Source organism: Bos taurus, chromosome 14, assembly GCF_002263795.3.
Source record: "Bos taurus isolate L1 Dominette 01449 registration number 42190680 breed Hereford chromosome 14, ARS-UCD2.0, whole genome shotgun sequence".
Taxonomy (NCBI): Eukaryota; Metazoa; Chordata; class Mammalia; order Artiodactyla; family Bovidae; genus Bos; species Bos taurus.
In genome coordinates, this window is record NC_037341.1 from 65,671,375 (window position 1) to 65,695,067 (window position 23,693).

Genomic DNA, 23,693 nt, shown 5'->3' on the forward strand with positions numbered 1-23,693 from the left:
TTATGACCAACCTAGACAGCATATTAAAAAGCAGGACATTACTTTGCCAACAAAGGTCCGTCCAGTCAAGGCTATGGTTTTTCCAGTAGTCATGTATGGATGTGAGAGTTGGACTGTGAAGAAAGCTGAGCGCCGAACAATTGATGCTTTTGAACTGTGGTGTTGGAGAAGACTCTTGAGAGTCCCTTGGACTGCAAGGAGATCTAACCAGTGCATCCTAAAGGAGATCAGTCCTGGGTGTTCATTGGAAGGACTGATGTTGAAGCTGAAACTCCAATACTTTGGCCACCTTATGCGAAGAGCTGACTCATTTGAAAAGACCCTGATGCTGGGACAGACTGAAGGCAGGAGGAGAAGGGGACGACAGAAGATGAGATGGTTGGATGGCATCACTGACTCAATGGACATGGGTTTGGGTGGACTCCGGGAGTTGGTGATGGACAGGGAGGCCTGGAGTGCTGTGGTTCATGGGGTCGCAAAGAGTTGGACACGACTGAGCGACTGAACTGAACTGAACTGAAAACCAGAAAACTTCTGGAAGAAATCATAGTATAAAATCTGTGTTACCTTTGGTTTGGTGTTGAGTTAAAATACCAAAACCAAGATCCTTGGGGAAAAAAACAACAAAAAACAAAAAACAACTGGTGATATTAAAACTAAAGCTACTGCACTGTGAAAGACACCATTAGGAAAATGGAGAGAGAGATAAGCCATAGTTTGAGAAAATATTTGCAAAGCACTACCTTATTTGATGGCATCACCGACTCGATGGACGTGAGTCTGAGTGAACTCTGGGAGTTGGTGATGGACAGGGAGGCCTGGCGTGCTGTGATTCATGGGGTCTCAAAGAGTCGGACACGACTGAGCAACTGAACTGAGCTGAACGTTATTTGAAAGGACTTGTGTCCAAAATACACGAGCTCCTTAAAAATCAACAATAAAAAAACAAGACAATTTAAACAACGGGGAAAAGTACTGAACAGACACCTTGTCAAAGATCATAAATGTCAAAAAAGCATGTGAAAAGATGCCTAAAACCTTTTGTCATCAGGAATTGCAAGTTACACCAACCATGAGTTGCCACTAAATACTTGTTAGAATGCCTAAAAAGGAAAAAAAACCCTGACAGTACTACGTGCTGGTGAACAAGCTCGGCACCAGAAACTCTCATTCATTGTTGGTGGAAAAGCATAAATGGTGTACCACTGTTAGAGAGTTTCTTACAAAGCTAAACATACCATAAGATCTACCAGTTGCAGTCCTAGGTATTTATCCAACTGATCTTGAAATTAAAGAGCTCCTGTGTCCTCCCGTGGTATCCTGTGTTGAGCTCTGTGCGAATGCTTAACTCACTGTATTTATATTTGTCTACTTTCTAATTTTCTCCACTAACCTGTGCATTTCTCAAAGACAAAGACTATATCTTAGCGTACTGCCTGGCACATAGTAAGTGCTTACAAATACTTCAGATTTATCAAGTCAATAAATATATGTGTACAGTTCTTTGCAATGGACTTTAACTGACTTTACCCCTTATTATTTAGCATAGTGCTCCAAGATTATCATCAACACCGAAAGTATCTACATTTAAAATAATCAGGTATGTCCTGGCACATGAAGTATTTCTGGAGCAGTGCATAAATCACACATGTCATAAATATTTGTTTTGGGGGGAACTGCTTGTTTTTGTTGCCCTGACTTGACGTTTCTCTGCCCCAGAATGTCATTTGTATCAGCAGTTTCAGTAATGTAAACTGCATGCTAAAATTAATATTGGTATTTTGTTGTGATTCAGACAGTTTTCTTCTAAATTGTATGTTTTGGAAGCTGATTTCTTAAAGTCATTTTATAATGTTATCATTTCTGAGTTTATAAAAGATTTCTTTTGTTAAGTATTTATTAAAGTTTCTGATTATTGCTAAAAACTATCCTAATAGAGCAGAAAAGGAGTAGGAGAAAGAAAAGATGAGAAAAAGACATTATTTTCAAAGACAAATTAGCTCTAAGTTCTGTTTGTTCTAAGAACATAATGCAATTATAAATCTTTTTATATCAATGTAATTTAGAAATCAGTGACAAAGTGATATGAGTACTTGATATTTCCTATTGTATGTTTCTGTCAATTTTGTAGAGTCAGCAAGTTTCCTGAGCTCCTGCTATTTTATGCAAGTCGTTGGGGCGATTACTGCATGTAGATATGTAGATAGATTACTGAATGTATTAATGAATATAGATATGTCTTTTGAGAAACATAAATACTGCTTATATGAAAAATAACATGGCAGTGATGGTGCTGTTTTAAAATATGTCAGGTTTTTAAAAAATCAGTGGCCATTAGGCTTTCTGAAAGATACTGATAGTATGTTAGTAAATTTAATAACCTATTTTATAAACTTGTTTTATGTGTGTGTCACAAATTAATGGAATTTGTTCTAGCCTTTTGTCTTTGGTGCCCTCTTGTGGATTTTTAATAAACTGTTCGTAACAACAACAGTTTTTAAAGAAGTTCCTTTTATCTTAAAATGCTTGATTTTATAATCTTTATATTTTGTTCATCCTTTGACGTGCTTTTGGCTGTGGGAGAAAAGAGAGAAGTCATGGTTAGGGTTGCTTTACCTTTTAATTTACTCTGTGATATATCAGTATTGTGCACAGGGGATGTAAGATAATCTTGTGTTTGAAAGCTTTTAATGCAATGCCAGGAACTTGTACCGTCTTGCATCAGGGAGCCTCTGAAGTCCTGCCCACACGCCTTCTCACCATTTCTGCTTGTTGTGCTGATGAACAAGTCTTTTATGACTCTTGGAGATCCTGAAAGCTTTGATGTAACTTTAAAACATGCCCGTGAACATGCAAAAAGCTAGGATCCATGAAGGCAGACATTTCTGTTTGTTAAAGACAGATACGTCAAAGGCAGCAGCTGTATAAGCTCTTGTGCTGCTGCTTTTGCAGTGAAGTAGAAGGACCACCTACTTACAGCAGCGGGAAGCAAGTTTATTCTTTGTACAGATTTCCAGATACTGTTAAGTCTTAGCAATATTTAATGGGCGAATATCAATTTATGACTTTTTCCCCCAACCTGTCAGGCACTGAAGCAGTGCTTAAGGGCAGCGATTTGAAGGGGAATATTTCTGATGTTTTCTCAGTAGTTCTTAGCTCATTTGGGTTGAAGGTGGCACGGAACGAGACCAGAGTTAGCCAGATGCTCCTGCTGTGGGCTGTTGCACTTGTAACCTGGAAACAGTGGACACTGTAGATGTGCGGATAACAGAAGCGATGAATAAGTGCTAGCCTCTCCATGTTTGGAAGTGGAATGTAAAGGGAATGCGTGCCCTGTTCGGTCGCATCAGGAGTTTTAACGTGCCCTAGTGCAGAGTGCCTTTACTTTAATAGTACACAGGACTCTTCCATGGCATGAGGCATACAAGCAACTGCACAAGAGTTCCCTTTGATTTTTGCCTTTTCTAAGTCAAGAATGATTAAAATCTATTTGGTGACGCAGGTTAGCATGTAAGCACAAGCTCTGGTTTAGTTCTGCATGGGGAGAAAAGTGAAAGATCCCTGCCACAGGTTTCCCCAATTTTATGCTCATTTCCTTGAAGCTGCACTGCATATGCCATGTTGATTTCTTATTTGACTCTTTGACCACAAATTAGTTATTAGATTTCAGTGCCTCTGTCATGTGCCGAAGTAGGAAATTCCATTGTCTTTTTTTTTTTTGCTTATATATAACTGGCATTATCTATTTCATTATCTGTATTCATCTATTCGAATTAGAATCTTTTACAATTTTTTCTTTAAAGTCAGTTTGGCCTTTTGGGTCCATAATATTGTAGTTAATTTTTTTTTAATTGGAGTTTGGATGCTTTACACTGGTCTGTCAGTTTCTGCTGTACAACAGAGTAAATCAGCCATACATTTACACACATGCCCTCTTTTTTGGATTTCTTTCCCATGTGGGTTACCACAAAGCACCAAATTGAGTTCCCTGTGCTATACAATAGGTTTCATTAGTTATGTTTTTTATACATAGTATTGCATATATGTCAATCCCAGTCTCCCAATTCATCCCACCCTTTTGCCCCCTTGGTATCCATATGTTTGTTCTCTATGTCTGTGTCTCTGTTTCTGCTTTGCAAATTTTCTAGATTCCACATATATATGTTAATATATGATATTTGTTTTTCTTTTTCTGACATTATACTCTGTATATGGAGAAGGCAATGGCAACCCACTCCAGTACTCTCGCCTGGAAAATCCCATGGACGGAGGAGCCTGGTGGGGTGCAGTCCATGGGGTCGCTAAGAGTCAGACATGACTGATCGACTTCACTTTCACTTTTCCTTTCATGCATTGGAGAAGGAAATGGCAACCTACTCCAGTGTTCTTGCCTGGAGAATCCCAGGGACGGGGGAGCCTAGTGGGCTGCCGTCTAAGAGGTCGCACAGAGTCGGACACGACTGAAGCGACTCAGCAGTAGCAGCAGCAGCATAGTCTGTATAACAGTCTCAAGAGCCATCCACATCTCTGCACATGACACAGTTTCGTTCCTTTTTATGTCTGAGTAATACTCCATTATATACATGGACCACATCTTTTTTACCCATTCCACTGTTGATGGACATTTAGGTTGCTTCCATGTCCTGGCTATTGTGAATATTGCTGCAGTGAACATTGGGGTGTATGTGTCTTTTTGAATTACAGTTTCCTCTGAGTATATACTCAGTAGTGGGATTGCTGGGTCACATGCTAGTTATATTTTTAGTTGCCTAAGGAACCACCATCTGTAGTGACTATATCAATTTAGATTCCCTTTTCTCCATACCCCTCTCCAGCATTTGTTTGTAGACTTTTTGATGGTGGCCATTGTGACTGGTGTGAAGTGATACCTCATTGTAGTTTTGATTTACATTTCTCTATTAATTAGTGATGTTGAGCATTTTTTCATGTTTGTTGGCCATCTGTATGTTGTCTTTGGAGAAATATCTATTTAGGTCTTCTGCCTGTTTTCTGATTGGGTTGTTTTGTTTCGTTTTGTTTTTCATTGAGCTGCATGAGCTGTTTGTATATTTTAGAGATTAATTCTTTGTTGCTTCACTTGAAAATATTTTCTCCCATTCTGAGGGCTGTCTTTTTGTCTTGTGTATGGTTTCCTTTGCTGTGCAGAAGCTTTTATTTTAAATTGGTCCCATTTGTTTATTTTTACTTTCATTACTCGAGGAGGTAGGTCAAAAAAGATCTTGTGGTGATTTATGTCAGAGAATATTTGCCTGTGTTTTCCTCTAAGAGTTTTATAGTATCTGGCCTAACATTTAGGTCTTTACACTATTTTGAGTTTATTTTTGTGTGTGGTTTTAGGGAGTGTTTCATTCTTTTATGTGTAGCTGTCCAGTTTTCCCAGCACTACTTATTCAAAAGACTGTCTTTTCTCCGTTGTATATTCTTGTCTCCTTTGTCATTGATTAGGTGACCGTAGGTGTGTGGCTTTATCTCTGGGCTTTCTGTCGTGTCCACTGATCTGTTTTTGTGCCAGTACCATACTGTCTTGATGATTGAAGCTTTGTATAATTTGAAGTCAGGGAACCTGATTCCTCCAACTTTGTCTTTCTTTCTCAAGAATGCTATGGCTAGTCAGGTCTTTAGTGTTTCCATACAAATTGTAGAATATTTTGTTCTATTTTACAATTTTTACATAGAATGTAAAAAATTCTATGAAAAATGCCATAGGTAATTTGATAGGGATTGCACTGAATCTGTAGATTGCTTTGGGTAGCATAGTCATTTTCACAATATTGAGTCTTCCAATCCAAGAACATGGTGTATCTATCCATCTGTTTGTGTCTACTTTAATTTCATCACATTCTTTTTTTTTTTTTCCTGAAAAATAATCCTTCTCATGCTGTAGTAGTATGCAAACTCAATGCGACCCCATGGACTGCAGCCCACCAGGTTCCTCGTCCTTCAGGACGAGGGATTCTTCAGGCAAGAAAACGGGAGTGGGTTGCTGTGCCCTCTTCTAGGGGATCTTCCTGATCCAGGGATCGAACCTGCATCTCCTGCATTGCAGGCAGATTCTTCACTGCTGAGCCACTAGGGAAGTCCTGAATACTCAACAGGAGTATCTAATTGAATCAGTGCCACTGGGATAAGTTCTGTAACGGTAACATAATGGTATAGAATTGTATAGGTAATAAAGAATTTAATATCATTTCAAGGAGAAAAATAAAATAATTAGAACATTGCAAAGTAAAAAGACACCCATTTATCTAAGAATAGTCTTATTCATGTTAGAAATGACAAATACTTTCTAAAATGTTTGTGTTAATATCCTTTAAATCAGATAGTAGCTGAATATTTAGAAAATTTTTTAAGGTGGAAGATATTGCAAATGTAAAGACACCTAGTGCAGTGGCTCTGATTATTTCTCAGGCCGTTATTGCATAAATCTGTCTCAGCAGTGGAGTAGGATTTCCTAATAATGTTTTCAAATATTTGTATTCCATGTGGATTTTATGATTCATAACCTGGATTATCGTCAGTGCTCTGTTTTGCATTCCTGGCACATGATGACCGCTGATTGAAAATGCTATTGTATTCCTTACTGGAATTGGCGGCTCTCTACAGTGGGGAAGCATCTGCTCTGCAGACCTTTTTCTATAAAGTATCAACATGTTTTCCTTCTGCTTTTCTCTTGTAAGAAATAGCAGAGTATGTATAAATGAAGTGTAACTTTGGAAAAACATTATAAATAGCTCTTTTATTATGAAAATGTTAAAAGAATCAAATGAAATTTTAATAGCCGTATGAAAGATCAGGAATAATTTGAGTTAATGATTTAGAAAAGTAAAAAGTGTTAACTGAAACGTTCTCAACACCATCACCAAATTATTAGTATTTGAGTTTTCTAATTTCATAAGAAAACAGCTCCTCACCCCTTCTGTGCTTTATTGCTCACTGTTTGGATGCCACCTTCTCGTTAGTGACCTGATTGCTCATTTTTTTTTTCTTTTACTGTCAGTTTGTAAATTGGTTTAGCATCCTTTAGCAAAGTGACTATGTAAGTGCAAGTAATACGCAGGAAAGGCTATCCCTTCCAAACTTGATTCAGTGTTTTTATAATTTTATAGGTTATCTAAGCCAGTTATGTGAATCCAGAGACGCAAGCTTCATTACCTCAGCATAGATTCAATTCCGATACAGAATATAGAAAGATTTCAAAGTATTATTTCACATCAACCAGATGTTATGTTTCTTATTAAATTTAATGGTCACAGTACTGAATCTTACAAGAATGAGAGATAAATGACTCACACATATAAAAATAGATTTAGCTTAGTATTTTGGGAATTAACTGGTTGCAACCACAGTAAAATAAGATATTAAACTAGCAGTAGATTTTTTTTAAGGACTGGTAGAAAATCAACTTCTTTCTTCCTTCCTTAGTGGAATCTACTGAAAAGAGTAAATCTCAACCTTTTTTGTTAACTTTTTGACCAAAGTGCAAATTAGTTTGGGCTTCCCCGGTGGCACTAGTGGTAAAGAACCTGTCTGCAAGGCAGGAGACATGAGAGATCAGGATTTGATCCCTGGGTCAGGAATATCCCCTGGAGGAGGGCATGGGAACCCACTTCAGTATTCTTGCCTGGAAAATGCTATGGACAGAGGAGCCTGGCAGGCTACAGTCCTTGGGGTCGCAAAGAGTCGGGCACGGCCGAAGTGACTTAGCACATGCAAATTAGTTTACTTATGCGTATATCAGTTTCTTCATCTCTTAACTTAGCAAAATGAAACATGCTATAGCTGACCTATAATAGAAATTAACCTAGAGTCGAGAAATGTTGTAAATAAATTAAAACCTTATAAAATTGGAAGTTAGCCATTGGGCTTTAGAATCAAACAACCTGGTTAGAATCCTTGCTTCTCCACTTATTGGTTATATGATCCTGGACAAATGATTAAACCATTTGAACTTCAGTTTCATCAGTTACACAATGGGGACAGCAGTGTCTCACAGTATTAATGGGGGATTAAATAGGAGTGACCCACAAAAAGTCCTTAGTAGAGTGCTTTTAACTCATTGATGATACCTATTCAATAAATAATTGACTGAATAATTCTAATTCACAGTATTTTTCCTCCTAGTTTCTTTATAGCCATTCTGTGTTTTAAATAACTAGTTGATTTAAATAAAATTCTGTGGTAGAACCTAGTATATAACATTCTGTGCTTCAGCACTACCTCATAAATAGGGCTTTAATGTTAATATAATGGATTTTGTAATGAGAACAAGACTTTGTAATGGGTACCAGATATATAATTGTTAACAAGATCTGATTACTTCCCTTATAGATTTTATAGTCCAATAGATTTGGACAAGTCAGATACACCTACAATTACAGTATTGTGTAGTAGGTATATGATCAGTGTAGATAAGCACAAAAGCTGATATAACAACACAAAAATATGGCACCTGTTTCAGACTTGGGGTATCTAAACTGAGAATGGATGTCTAAGTGTAGTTCTGTTGTAAAAACAAGTTTTAATATGAAGCATGCCTTTATGTACATATATTAAATATTGTGTGTATATATATATATGTGTGTGTGTGTGTGTGTGTGTGTGTGTATATGCTGCAGTCCATGGGGTCACAAAGAATCAGACATGACTGGGCAACTGAACAACAACAACATTAAGTATTATAGTCTTCTCATCCTTTAAGAACTTAATTTAAAGGCAGTATCCTCTGTGAGGCTTTCTTCATTTGATAAGAGGTAGAGTGAAGGGCCCTGCTTTTTTTATTCCTGTTATTTGCCAACACAGCATTTAACAAATTGCCTTGTAATTTATTTTTCATATGTCAGGCAATTTCTCTTAGACTTCAAACTTCTTAAAAAAAACAAAAGTGGAGCAAAACTGTTTCTTATTCTTTGTATCTCCAATGCCTAGTCCACTCCTTGACATATTATGAATTTACAATAAATGCTTGTTAAATGAATTAATAAGTAATTATATTAATTACTTCATTTATTAAATAAATTAATGTATGAAGTCCCTACTGTATACCAGGTGTTCTAAGCATTGGGAGTTCATCTGTGAAAAAGAAGGCTTCCTTGCCTTCATCAAACTTAGATTCTAATGGTAGAAAAGCCAGGTACAGGCGATGAAAAATATAGAAGGGTAAAAGATTGATGGGAACTTCGATTTTGGATTGGTGGTCAGAAAATGCCTCACTAAAGAGGTAACATCTAGCATATAAATGGAGACCTGAGTTAAGAAGAAAATAAAACTGCCTTAAAGAAGAGCATTCCAGGCTAAGAGATCAGCCAGTTTAAAAGGCTGAAGAGGAACATGCTTCAAATGCTCAAGAAACAGCACCGGAGGCCAGGCTGGCTGGAGCTTGGTGAGTGAGAAGGAATGTGATAGGAGACGGGATTGGCAGGTGTTCCTGGGCCAGATCACATTTGGCCAAGATAAGGATTTTGGGCTTTTTGGTAACTGTGATGGGAGGCCAAATGCGGGGTTGGTGAGTCAGAGAGTAACATGATGTGATTTGTGTTTTGAAAGGATCAGTCTGCCTGTTATATGGGAGACTAATGGGAACAAATAGGGCAAAAAGTGAAAACTGCTAGGAGGTGGTTGTAATAATCTGAGAGACGACAGTGGCTTTGACTAGGATGGAACAAGTGATTTGTATGGGGCCCTTTCAGCAAAAGATCTGGTGACGTAAGCTGCGAAAAGTGTAAACTTGCACCTCTACCTTAAACATTCAAGTAGATCAAAATTTAAAATGTAAATAAGGTACACGTACTTGGTGGAATAATGGATTAAGACATGAAGGAACTAGTTTCTTAGTCCCAGTTCTACTTTTAAATAGGTGTGTGACCTTGGGGAAGTCCCTTACTTTCTATGGGCCTTGGTTTTTTTATGTATAAAATAAGGGGTTGAATTATTAAAGCTTCATGATTTTATAGTTCTGTGAAAAAGTAAATATACAATGAATACTTACACTTCATGGGGTACTGAATGGAGTACTTTAGTAGATTCAGAGATAGTTATGATAAGGCTTTCTTGTCCATAGGTATTGTATTTATAAAAGATTTTATGGAACAGTTACAGTATGAGATCATAAATTTAAATGCAGAAGTGCAACCTGTAAGGCAGGTTATAAATTCTCAAAGTTTGAAAAAGGGAATAATTAATAAAGACTGAATTAGCCATGAAGGTAATGCTATGCTGTGCTAAGTCACTTCAGTCATGTCCGACTCTGTGTGACCCCATAGACGGTAGCCTACCAGGCTCCCCTGTCCCTGGGATTCTCCAGGCAAGAACACTGGAGTGGGTTGCCATTTCCTTCTCCACATGAAGGTAATAGGATTTAATTAAAATGAATTAGCGAGGAAAGACCATCCTGGGTAGTGAAGAAGACACAAACAAAGATGAAGTCTTAATGAGCATAGCATGATATGGGTTTATGGCTGCTAGAGACTCAGTTGAGGTCAGCCTGACTCTATTGCATGATACATGAACAATGGGAAAATAGGTTGACTGTGTAAAACAAGATAACAAGGACATTAAAGTCTAGGCAGCTTTGTTTAGCTTTCAGTGCAGGTAAGAACTGGGAGCCATTATAGATTCTTTAGCAGAAGAATATTATATAATACAAGTAGTTTTCAAGAAACATTGGTGTAGTATGTATACTTTAAAGGTGAAACTACCTTATTCCTAGTAGCATGGAAGCATTTGGCATACCTTTTCTCATTTAATCATCATAACACCAATGAAAGAAACCCAAGTTCAGAGAGTTTAAATAGCTTTACTAAAAGGTCTTAAGACGGCTTCCCCGGTGGTTCAGTGGGTAAAGAATCCACCTACGATATGGGAGACCCACATTCGATCCCTGAGTCGGGAACATCCTCCAGAGAAGGAAATGGCAGTTCACCCCAGTCCTTGCTTGGGAAATCCCACGGACAGAGGAGCCTTGTTGGCTACGGTCCATGGGGTCACAAGAGTCGGACTCGTCTGAGTGACCAAATCACCAAGCAAAGGTCTTAAGTCTAGTAAGTGATTTGCACTAGGAATTGAACTAACATCTCTCTGATTCTAGAAGGTTGGGGTGCTCTTCCTTCAGTTACCCAGACATGAGTTGAGGAATATACTCAGGAGCAGTGAGAATGGAAGAGACGGAACCAAGAAAATTTTTTTGAAGAACTTGTTGACTGTTGGTATATAGGAAATGAAAAAGAGTAAAGCCATGACGACATTGAAATTCTGCTCTCAGATAGCTAATGAAGATACCTGTGCTTTGCAGTGGTTGTTTTTGGGGCTGGAGGCAGACTAGAAGGGCCATGGAGATGGATGAAATGATCTCATTTGAGATTGTTGAGTTTTAAACATCATTAAGCTTGTAAGTAGTAAATAAAGTCAGGAAGATTTTCAGAATTTGTGAGTCCTCAACACGTAAGATAGTTGAAGGCATAAGAATGAAGAAGTCTTCTAAAGGAAGAGAAGCTCATGAAAGACGAGCAAAGGACTTGAGATATAATGCTGAGTTTATACTGTAAGTTTAGGAAGAGGAGGGCTGTCAAACTGCTGAGAACAAAGTGGATGTTCCTGTTCTCCAGTATTTCCATTTCAACTTTCTGTCAGAACTTAGGTTTTGTTTGTTTGTTTTTACTTAAAGTGAAGTAGATATAAATGAATCTCAGTACAAGATCAAGTTTTTCCAAATAGCACATTGCTTGGTTTCTCAAACAGAATTTGTTAGTTTAGTTTTTTGGCCCTATTCCAGTTTATCTTTTGGTGAACATTCTAAAGAGCATTTTTGGTTCATACTTATGTCACTGACTTGATTCTTCTGTGTATTTCATTTAAAAGCCAATGGCTGGGATATGACAACAAAAATACATGCAACAAAAGAAAAAGATAAATTGGACTTCATCAAAATAAAAGCTTTTGTGTGTCACAGAAACTGCCAAGAGAGTAAAAAGACAGCCTATAGAATGGAGAAAAATAATTGCAAATCATATATCTGATAAGGGATTAATACCCAACCTAAAAAGAACTTATTTGGCTTAACAATAAAAACAGCCTATAACACTAAATGAGCAAAGGACTTGAATACAGATTTCTCCAAAGAAGATATACAGATGGCCAATAAGCTCATGAAAAGATGCTAAACATCACTAGTTTTTAGGAAAATGGAAATCAAACCACAATGAGATACCACATATCCATTAGGATGTCTGTTAGCAAAAGGGAGGGGGTCGGGGAACAAGTGTTGGGGAGAATGTGGAGAAGTTGCAACCCTGTACACTCTTGGAGTATAAAATGGTGCAGCCAATGCAGAAAGCATATAATTTGTACTTCCAAGTGCTCTCAAAAGAGTTGAGAGCAGGGACTCAAATACAGATCCCCCTTAACATTTGATGAGGTTACATCTTAAGTAACTCACTAGTTGAAGCTATGATTAAGTCAAAAATGCATTTAATATACCTAACCTATCAAAAAGCCTAGCTTAGTTTGCATTCCCACCAACAGTGTAAGAGGGTTCCCTTTTCTCCACACCCTCTCCAGCATTTATTGATTGTAGACTTTTGGATCGCAGCCATTCTGACTGGTGTGAAATGGTACCTCATAGTGATTTTGATTTGCATTTCTCTGATAATGAGTGATGTTGAGCATCTTTTCATGTGTTTGTTAGCCATCTGTATGTCTTCTTTGGAGAAATGTCTATTTAGTTCTTTGGCCCATTTTTTGATTGGGTCATTTATTTTTCTGGAGTTGAGCTGTAGGAGTTGCTTGTGTATTTTTGAGATTAGTTGTTTGTCAGTTGCTTCATTTGCTATTATTTTCTCCCATTCTGAAGGCTGCCTTTTCACCTTGCTAATAGTTTCCTTTGATGTGCTGAAGCTTTTAAGTTTAATTAGGTCCCGTTTGTTTATTTTTGCTTTTATTTCCAATATTCTGGGAGGTGGGTCATAGAGGATCCTGCTGTGATGTATGTCAGAGAGTGTTTTGCCTATGTTCTCCTCTAGGAGTTTTATAGTTTCTGGTCTTACATTTAGATCTTTAATCCATTTTGAGTTTATTTTTGTGTATGGTGTTCGAAAGTGTTCTAGTTTCATTCTTTTACAAGTGGTTGACCAGATTTCCCAGCACCACTTGTTAAAGCTGTTGGTGGGAATGCAAACTAGTACAGCCACTATAGAGAACAGTGTGGAGATTCCTTAAAAAACTGGAAATAGAACTGCCTTATGATCCAGCAATCCCACTGCTGGGCACACACATTGAGGAAACCAGAAGGGAAAGAGACACATGTACCCCAATGTTCATCACAGCACTGTTTATAATAGCCAGGACGTGGAAGCAACGTAGATGTCCATCAGCAGATGAATGGATAAGAAAGCTGTGGTACATATACACAATGGAGTATTACTCAGCCATTAAAAAGAATACATTTGAATCAGTTCTAATGAGGTGGATGAAACTGGAGCCTATTATACAGAGTGAAGTAAGCCAGAAAGAAAAACACCAATACAGTATACTAACTCATATATATGGAATTTAGAAAGATGGTAACAATAACCCTGTGTACGAGACAGCAAAAGAGACACTGATGTATAGAACAGTCTTATGGACTCTGTTGGAGAGGGAGAGGGTGGGAAGATATGGGAGAATGGCATTGAAACATGTATAATATCATGTATGAAACGAGTTGCCAGTCCAGGTTCGATGCACGATACTGGATGCTTGGGGCTGGTGCACTGGGACGACCCAGAGGGATTGTATGGGGAGGGAGAAGGGAGGAGGGTTCAGGATGGGGAACACATGTATGCCTGTGGTGGATTCATTTCGATATTTGGCAAAACTAATACAATTTTGTAAAGTTTAAAAATAATAAAATTAAAAACATAAATAAAAACTAAAAAAAAAAAAAAAAGGCCTAGCTTAGTCTAGCCTACCTTAAATGTGCTCAGAGCACTTAGATTGGCCTGCAATTTGGCAAAATCATCTAACACAAAGTCTGTTTTATAATAAAGTATGGAATCCCACACAATTTGTTGAATGCTGTGCTGAACCATAGCATTCTGTGAAACACAGAATGGTTTTATAGGTACAGAAAGTTGTAAAAGTTGGGTTCTTTACATCCCCGATCACGTGACTGGCTGCTGCTGTCACAGAGCTTCATGAGAGTAGCTCCTACCAAATGTTGCTAAGGCTGGGAAAAGTTTAAAATTCAAAGTACTGTTTCTACTGAATGTGTTTCTCTTTTATACTGTTGTAGCATTGAAAAATACAAGTTGAACCATCAGAAGTCAAGGACCATGTATCTATAGATACTTATATACCAATATTCAGAGCATTATTCATAATAACCAAGAGGTGTAAACACCTTAATGTCCATTAACAAGTGAATGGATAAACAGAAGGTGGTGGTGATGGTGGTGGGGTGTGTGTGTTTGCACACACACGGTGAAAAACCATTCAGTCTTAAAAAGGAATGAAATTCTGACATCTGGGACAATTTGGATGAACTTTGAAAACATTTTGCTAAATGAAATAAGCCAGACACGAAAACATGATTCTACCTATATGAGGTGCCTAGAATAGGTGAATTCATTGTGACAGAAAATAGAACAGAGATTCCATACTTTCTATGAGAAAGTAGAATAGGATTGGGAGAAGGGAGGAATGAGGAGTTAGTTTTTAATGGGTACAGAATTTCTGTTTGAGATAATGAAACATTTTTGGAATAGGGTGTTGATGGTTGGATGATAACTGTAAATGTTCCTAATGCCATAGAATTGTGCCCTGAAAAATGATTAAGATGGTAGATTTTATGTAATGTATATTTATAATAATTTTTTAAAAGCTAATGGCTTTGTACAAAGTTATAAACATTATTAAGGCTGTTATAATAGTGCCAACACATTCTGTCTTTAATGTGCTCTCTTTTATTTATTTTGTTATATATTCTTTGTTGATTATCTACCTTATCTATCTTAATCCTACTTTAAGAACAACTGGCCACCTTCAGTTTCATCAAACAATTTCTATTGCTTGAGTTTTAATACCTAAAGCCTTCCTTTGAATTCTTTTGGTTATGTTGGATCGTTGGTGCTTAGGATAACACTGTATGTATGTCCTTACATGAAAATTAGTAGTAATAGAATTTTTTTATTATTAAAAATATGATAATGCTCGTTTCTAAGATATCCATCTGTGTTAGAAAAGCCTGCCTTCATTGCTGTGCTCTGCCTGCAGGATGAGGATGAGCTGGACTCCCACACCATGGTGAAGACGAGCTCGGAAAGCGTGGGCACCATGAGGGCCACAAGCACGATGAGTGAAGGGGCCCAGACCATGATCGAGCACAACAGCACCATGTTAGAGTCTGACTTGGGGACCATGGTTATAAACAGCGAGGATGAGGAAGAAGAAGATGGAACTATGAAAAGTATGTGGCTTTTTCCCCCACTGAATATTAATCTTCTGTTTTGAGAGTATGCTTCTATAGAAACCAGGATAGTTCTGTGTTACTTCTTACAGCCAGTTATGGAAAATTTTGTTTCTTGACTTTATTTAACAGTCTGGATGCTTGGGGCTGGTGCACTGGGACGACCCAGAGGGATGGTATGGGGAGGGAGGAGGGAGGAGGGTTCGGGATGGGGAACACGTGTATACCTGTGGTGGATTCATTTTGATATTTGGCAAAACTAATACAATTATGTAAAGTTTAAAAATAAAATAAAATTAGAAAAAAAAAATAAAAAGAAATGATAGAAATGAACTTACAGAACAGAGAGAGACTCACAGACTTAGCAGATGAACTTATGGTTGCCAGAGGGGAAGGGATAGCTAGAGAGTTTAGGAAGGTCGTGTACACACTGCTACACTCAAAATGGATAACCAGCAAGGACCTGCTGTATAGCACAGGGAACTCTGCTCAGTGTTATATGGCAGCCTGCGTGAGAGGGGCGTTTGGAGGAGAATGGATACATGTGAATGTATGGCCGAGTCCCTTCGCTGTTCACCCAAAACTACCACAACATTATTAATTTGCTATACCCCCGATACAAAATAAAAGGCTTAAAGTTTTGGTGGGGGGGAAACAGTGAAAGGAGTATGGCACAAGTAAGTTTCAGAATTTCTTTTAGTGCAGCAGAAAGCCGCTCCTCTTTAACTGAGGGTTTATGGAACTTTCTATTGACGGATACTAATCCAAAATTTAATTTGTAAAGTATTTTTGAGATAGAACGATAGAGATAAAAAAATTCCTCACATTTGCTTTTCCGATTAAAAAAGTAAACCTAAAATTCCATCCCAAATAATACAATATAATACTATTTCATGTTGTCCAAATTATCAGTGAAGCTGCACTAACACAGGGGAACAGCTGAGGGAAGACATAAGGGCTAAGGTGGGAAAAGAAGAAACACTGGAAAGATGACTCAAGGGACGAGCATACTCAGGCAGAACATTCAGCTCGGTGCATACTTACTACTGCTCGTCACGTGAGAGGCACAGTGCCAGGGGCGCTGCGGGGCTGAAAGGACAGTTAAAGCTTTCTCTCTGATCTCCTTTGCTTACAGTGATGAAGACAGAGATACGTTCACAGGCTAGCATTTCTCTTTGTATAAACATGGCTCTTTAAGATTGCAGTGAACAATGTAGGACATTGTGATTTCTCCGTTACAGACAAAAGCAGATTAATTACCTCTTGATGCCTACTGACCTTTTTCTTCCCCCACTACCCTAGTCATATGTGCTCAGTGTCAGAGTCTAAGCACAGGCTGGTTTTTATTACATAGGACTTCTTCCCAAGGGCACAAAAGCAGCAATATATGACTTCTGGCACTGTAGAGCCTATAAAGTTATAGTCAACTGATTTGCTGATGTAAAATGGATATAGGTAGGAATTTCCTCTCCAACATTTTTGTTTCTTTTTGCCGCTCCCCTCCCGCCCCATCCCCCTCAACACGCACATCCCATGAGGAGGCTGCTTGATAAGCTCATAGCTTCGAGTCATTTGGCTCACTGCCATTGCTTTCTTCACATTCCTTAGTAAACATACCCGTTATGGTTGTATACTTTGAAAGGGAGGGTTGTGAAGCACAAGATGAAAACACATTGCCAGATATTGATAGTTAATCCTGGGTGGGAAGGGGTGTGATTTTTTCTTTTTTTTTAATCTTTCATGCTGATGGGTTTCCTGAGCCTTTGCCCTGGAAAGCAGTCTAACACTTGCATTCCTAGCTGAGCATATTACTAGAATAGGGCTTCTGCATGCTTAACGTGCTAACAGACTATACTGGACGGTCTCGTGGCCTCCAAAACCAGCTTCTGTTAGGGTACATGTCATACGCCCTGTAGATTGAAAAGACAGATAAGGTCATTTACAGCACGCTTCCCATCAGCAGGTACCATCGGTTTTCCACAGCTTATAAAATTCTTCTAAGTCAGGTTTTCTGATTCTTAACAGACCAGTAAGATCATCGACTGCTTCGTTCCATCTTCAGAGGGCTACCGAGCTCCTTATGACACTACATAAACAACTTTTCCCATGTAGTCCATACAGTTAAACATCATCATTTAAACAGTAGTTAAAAAATGAGTATATATGGAATCGAACTCACATTAGATTATTCTGTTTCAAGGAAGAGATATGTTATAATGATTTATCAGACCTCATGCTTTAAAATAACAGATTTCCACATGTTTTGTGTAATGACTTTTAGCTTTGACAACCACAGTAAACATTCAGATTATGTCATAATTTTATATCCTAAGCATGATTTTTTTCGGTCACAGAAGTTTTATTGAAAGCTCATTTTTAAATGGAGCAGATAGTGGTTTATGTAGTTGCTTTATATGCTTGAGCAAGTTTTAAATCTCATGAGCCAACTTTCCTTGTATTTTAAGTTTCCACAATTTAGACATCATGCTATAATATGAGATTTCCATGTACCCAAAAATTGAACCAAATGATGTTAGTGTAATCCCTGGTTTTGTCATAGTGTAATGCAGCAGTAGTATAGAATGTAAATAAGTTACTGAGGCAGAACTTACTTTCCGTAAAACTACATAATTAGTTTTAGTTTTGTTTTTCCTCATGATGTTAATCTTTTTTATAATGTCTTAGATTAGTTGGTATGAGCTCTTAGGTTATGTTAAAAGTTAATGAAAGCCCCACTTGGTAATGTGTCTTTAGCATTTTTGTTCCCTAAAAAGATTATATATCTATATATTCCCTAAAATATGAAAGCGTTATATAGTTTTCAGTTTTCTAAAATATCTACAATGTTATATGCTGAAAATTCTGGTTTCCATCACCTTTACCATTGGAGCTTCAAAAGAGTTGCCCAATTTAATATTCTTGACAGTTTAAATTATGTCTGCATACTTTTTTATACCTGTATCCATGAAGCTAGAAATTATAGGCCTGTTTTCCTTACTTCTTAAAAGTGTGATGACTTAACTCTAGGAAGCAAAGTTGTTAAAAGATCTTTTGAGGGAAATGGAGAAAATGACAGTAAATATTTAAAATTTAATTTTTTTTTTAAACGGGCGTAGACCTGGAGAGCACGTCCAGAGAACTCCGTGCTTGCTTCCAGCAGTGCCAGCGTTACTCTGACCGTCCCGCCCCTGCTCTCCATCTTCCCGTTCCCGCTTCCCTGGGCTCTTGTTACTCACGGGATGTTGAGGCTTCAGATCGGTAACCCAGGTCTTTCAGAATCTGGCATCAGCCAATATTTGCTAATAGATTTCTGCTGCCGTACATATTATCTTTTATCCAGACTAGTCTATGCCAGTTGGAATTATGAGGTTGACAGTAAGTATAAGCAGATTGGTTGTCATTGAGGGAATCAACATTTAGGATTTTTTTTTTTATCCAGAGGAAATAGATTAGGATCAGGTCAGGAATCCGTTGTCATTAAATTGATAAACTAGTAGAGGTTATTTCTTTGTGGGTAACTCTAGAAGAGCAAAACTGTTGCAGCAAAGAAAGAGTGGGGGCCCTTTAGCTTGTTCAGATCTGCTGTGTTCCTACAGTGGAACTTTCTGACCTCCCAGAGCTGGGGCTGGATTGGCATATAAGAAATCGAATGGCAAGGTGATGTAATGATCAGGGAACACTCAGCTGATTCGATACCTCCTGACTGGGAGTATGATCAGTAATGTGTTGAGATAACTTGCAGGTGAGAGAATTGTATTCCACTGTTTGTGAAGTTTGATGTCTTTTTTTGAGAAAATGAGGGAAGTACCATGTAAGCAAGATGAAGTTAATTTTTATTTTATTTTATTCATTTTTTATTTTCAGAAAAGAGAATAGAAGGTAGATTTCTCAGGCTATAGCTGGCAACCCACTCCAATATTCTTGCCTGGAAAATTCCATAGACAGAGGAGCCTAACAGGCTGCATACAGTCCCTGGAGTCACAAAGAGTCGGACACGACTGAGTGACTTCACTGTCACAGCTATCATTAATTGCAGGTCTAGTATGGGCTGAGCATTGTGCTTGGAACTTTACATACATTATCTCATTAACTTCTCACAAGGACTTTGTAAATAACGTCACTATCACTTGCCACTAAGGAAACTGCGACTTGGGAACATGAAGTGACTTGTCCAAGATTTCATAGCAGATGAGTGGTAGACCCAATATATAGACCCAGGTTTGACCCCCAGATCACATTGCTGTGGACCAGTGAACCTGACATCCCCTTGGGCAGGCTGTCTGGAATATTTGTGAGTCCTTTAGGAAAGGAGACTTGAATTGTTGTAAGTCAGCATAGGTTAGTGGGAACAAATCGTATCAGAATAATTTGATTTCCTTTCTTGACAACATTGCTAAACCTCTAGATCAGAGAAACTGCTAGATTTGGATGTTGTGTTTTATCATTTGAGGAAAGTATTTTACAGTGGTTTTGATGATACCCTCGTAGACACGATGTAGTATGACCAAGCTGATGCTTTTATTATGAGGGTTGAGGAATTATACACATATAGGCTTGTGTCAGTCAGTATTTTTTGGAGGACAGAAACTGTGCATTTTAAACACAAAAAGATTTAAGTCAGAGTTTTGGATATTAACAAAATCAGCAGAGAGGTTGGAAGAGAGGACTGTGTAGGCTGGGCCTCCAAGAATGACTCCCACACACCCACAAAAGTGACCATTATGGAACTACTACTATTACTACAGTCAGGAAGCTAGTGAATTCAGAGGCTGCCATTGGCACTGTTGAATTCACTAATACAGATTGAAATCAAATCCCTGTTGCTACTCAGGGATTAGAAAGCTACCACTTTGACTGCGGCCACCTTTTTAGTACCTGTGAGGCTGACGGCTGGAGCTGGAACGCTGCTGTAAAAAATCCCATGTCTGCATAGCTGTGCTGCTGGAAGGAAGTGGCTGCCATAGCAGGCCCCTGTTCTCTGCCTCAATTCTTGCTTTCCCAGTCGTGAGAGAGTACACTTACCCAGGACCCTAGGTGCAGGGTGTTACAGGAAATGTAGTGTTTAGCTTTCCAGCCTGTACAATAAGAAGGCTCACCAGAGGCAGTGGCAGTGGTTGCTCAGTTTCAGCCAACTGCTGGCTTCCCTGGTAGCTTAGACAGTGAAGAATTTGCCTGCAGTGCTGGAGACCTGAGTTTGATTCCTCAGTCGGGAAGATCCCCTGGAGGAGGGAATGGCAACCCAATCCAGTATTCTTGTCTGGAGAATCCCCATGGACAGAGGAGCCTGGTGGGCTACAGCCCATGGGGTTGCAAAGAGTTGGACATGACTCAGCAAACTAAGAATTTTTCTTTCACTGTGTTTAATAATACAGTGCTGTCAAGGAGAAGATTTCCCATTGTGTGGTATAGGGTCTAGGCCTGAGCCCTCAGCTCAACTTTTTTCTTTTTTTTACAGAAATTGGGGTAAAGCTATGGAATGAAAGCCCATTAGAATTGCAACTGACATGAAGTGGAGGAAAAGAAAAGTACATTCTAAGGCAGAAACAGGAGCTCAAGAGATCTTCTCAGGCTGGAGCAGAGGCTTGATTTACAAGATAAACCCTGCTCCTGGGTCCATGTGACTCACCTCTCAAGTGTGCATCTTAGCAGTAGCCCCTTGGAGATGCTGGTTCTGCAGACCAGAAGAGGAGCCACAGATCTCTAACAAAACTTAACATCCCAAAGCAGTAAACTTTCCAAGCACTTCTGAGGTGCAGTTAGGACTGACAGCTTACTTTTTAGGACAGAAGTAAGCAGCCTCACTGTACCCTCAGTGCCTGGAACTCACCTGTTGTATCCAGGAAGGAGGGAGACGCAGTCGCGCACGTTCACCAGGCAGTGAGCTGAATGGTGAGGTCCATGGAGACCATATTGTAATAAGAATGGCTAGAGGAAGAACCTCTGTCTGAATCCTTTGACTTTATTTTGTTTATTTATATTAAGTTATCATAGCTATTCATCAGTTATTAAATATTAAGTGATTTTAATTGAATATATATTTTTTAGATTTCTTCTTTGTATATGCCTATAATACATGGTGATTTTTAAAATAGATCACAGTTGATTGTTTCATTTTAGAAAACACATGTATGTAGTTTCACTTAAATAGTAAGAGAAAGCAAATTAGATTCTGCTTTAGGTTTTTAGGATTTATCCTAGGAATAGATATTAGATTTAGAAGGCGTTCAGGAGAGATATCAAGATAAGAAGCACCATTAAGTGTTCCTACTCTCTAGTTCGTTAGATGCCTCTGGACACAATTGTAAGCATGAGACCATTTGCTCTGAATGATAACTTCCATGTCCTGTACTGTGCTTAGTAATAATCTTCTCTTTCAGCTCTGATTCAGATCCCTTTCCTTCCTTCTTCCTCCCAAAACCTATTTTAGCAAAGTATCCAACATGCAGGTGTAAAAATCCTTAATGGTGTTTTATGTTCTTGAAATATTTACATCCCCCCCAACAAATTTACAGTTTTTCCCGAAAACATTTTTAAGCCAAAGGAGTAAATAACTAAAGACGGAAATTCAGGTGCCAAAAAAGTCAGAATAGGGAAATGTGTTGGTGGATCACTTTCCCACCTCTCCAGAGATCTTACCATTCTTCCATGAAAAAATTTTATATGCCTCTTTAAGATTACTTTTGCCAGTGACATAGCAGTAAAGGTGACAGTGGTAGACTACAGGTCCCACCTTCAGCTGGCTGCAGATACCCTGCGTATCACTGGGCAGTTAGAAACCCTTCATTTTCCTCTGCAGAGGTACTAGGTGTTCAGCTAAGGTGTGGCCACAGTGGTTTGGAGTTTCCTGTGGATACTGCGTATGGTCTTTCCTGTGTGCTTTTGCTCTGTGGAATGTTGAATGATATGTGATTAGTGTAGGTATTTTGACGATAGGATGCCTCTTTGATCAGCACAGAGCACAGACAAACACATAAATATTAATCTTTTGCAGATGATAACCAGTCATTCTTATAAAGGCCTCTGGAGAAAGGGCTTCCGTAGACACACACTGGTTGTTGCAGTGCTCACTACTCACGCAGGGAATCATTGCTTCCATTTAACTAAAATCCTGCGCCTCGATTTGTCTATTTCCTTTTATTTTGCCCTCATTGGAGATGGAAAACAGCTGGTCGCCATTTTCTGTGCAAGACTCCTTCATGTATACTTGGATACTTACTAAATTGTATCCTCAGACTTTTTCTGGCTGTACAGTTCATTCCCTGGTGGCTCAGACGGTAAAGCGTCTATCTACAATGCAGTAGACCCGGGCTCGATCCCTGGGTTGGAAAGATCCCCTGGAGAAGGAAATGGCAACCCATTCCAGGACTATTGCCTAGAAAATCCCATGGACAGAGGAGCCTGGTAGGCTACAGTCCATGGGATCGCAAAGAGTCGGACACGACTGATTTCACTTTCTTTCACTTTTCTTTCAGCCTTTGTGCAGGTATTATTTACTAAGCTTTTAATCTTTTTCTGAATGGCTTCTAGATCATCTCCATGTTGACTGTATCCTCCTTTGTTTCATAGTAGAGTCTGATGTTAAGAAAAAGCTGATGTTAGTAGCTTCTGGATTAACATGCTGGTTTACACACACACACACACACACACACACACACACACATACATATGTATGTAGGTATGTATGTATGTATGTATACACACACACACACACTGACTCGCCTCAGTCATGTCTGACTCTTTGCGACCCCATGGACTATAGTCTGCCAGGCTCCCCTGCCCATGGGGAGATTCTCCAGGCAAAAACACTGGAGTGGGTTGCCATGCCCTACTCCAGGGGATCTTCCCAACTCAGGGATCAAACCTGTGTCTCTTTACATCTCCCGCACTGCTAAGTGGGTTCTTTTCTATTAGTGCCACCTGGAAAGCCCCTTCTATATATACCCTCTTCACTGTACTCTTGGCAACAAATTAAAGGACAGATTTTCTGGATCATTAATCAGGTGGAACACCCACATTAAAATATTTTTAGAACAAATTAGATAATATTCAAAAACCATTTGATAGTGAAATATATTATGTTAAATGAAGTGAAGTGCTAGTCACTCAGTCGTGTCCAACTCTTTGCAACTCCATGGACTGTAGCCTGCCAGGCTTCTCTATCCATGGTATTTCCCAGGCAATAATACTGGAGTGGGTACCATTTCCTACTCCAGATATTATGCTAAAGTGATGATTA

The 23,693-nt window shown here is 38.7% G+C and overlaps 1 protein-coding gene across 3 annotated transcripts in view; it reads left to right on the top strand.

The window, feature by feature from the left end:
• Positions 1–23,693, top strand: part of STK3 (serine/threonine kinase 3) — a 311,132-nt gene that overhangs the window by 195,929 nt on the left and 91,510 nt on the right. For all 3 annotated transcript variants that reach the window (XM_010812167.4, XM_059893297.1, NM_001079607.2), the window contains exon 9: positions 15,265–15,457. In XM_010812167.4, the coding sequence (XP_010810469.1) occupies positions 15,265–15,457 (193 nt within the window). The remainder of the gene's footprint in view (positions 1–15,264; positions 15,458–23,693) is intronic.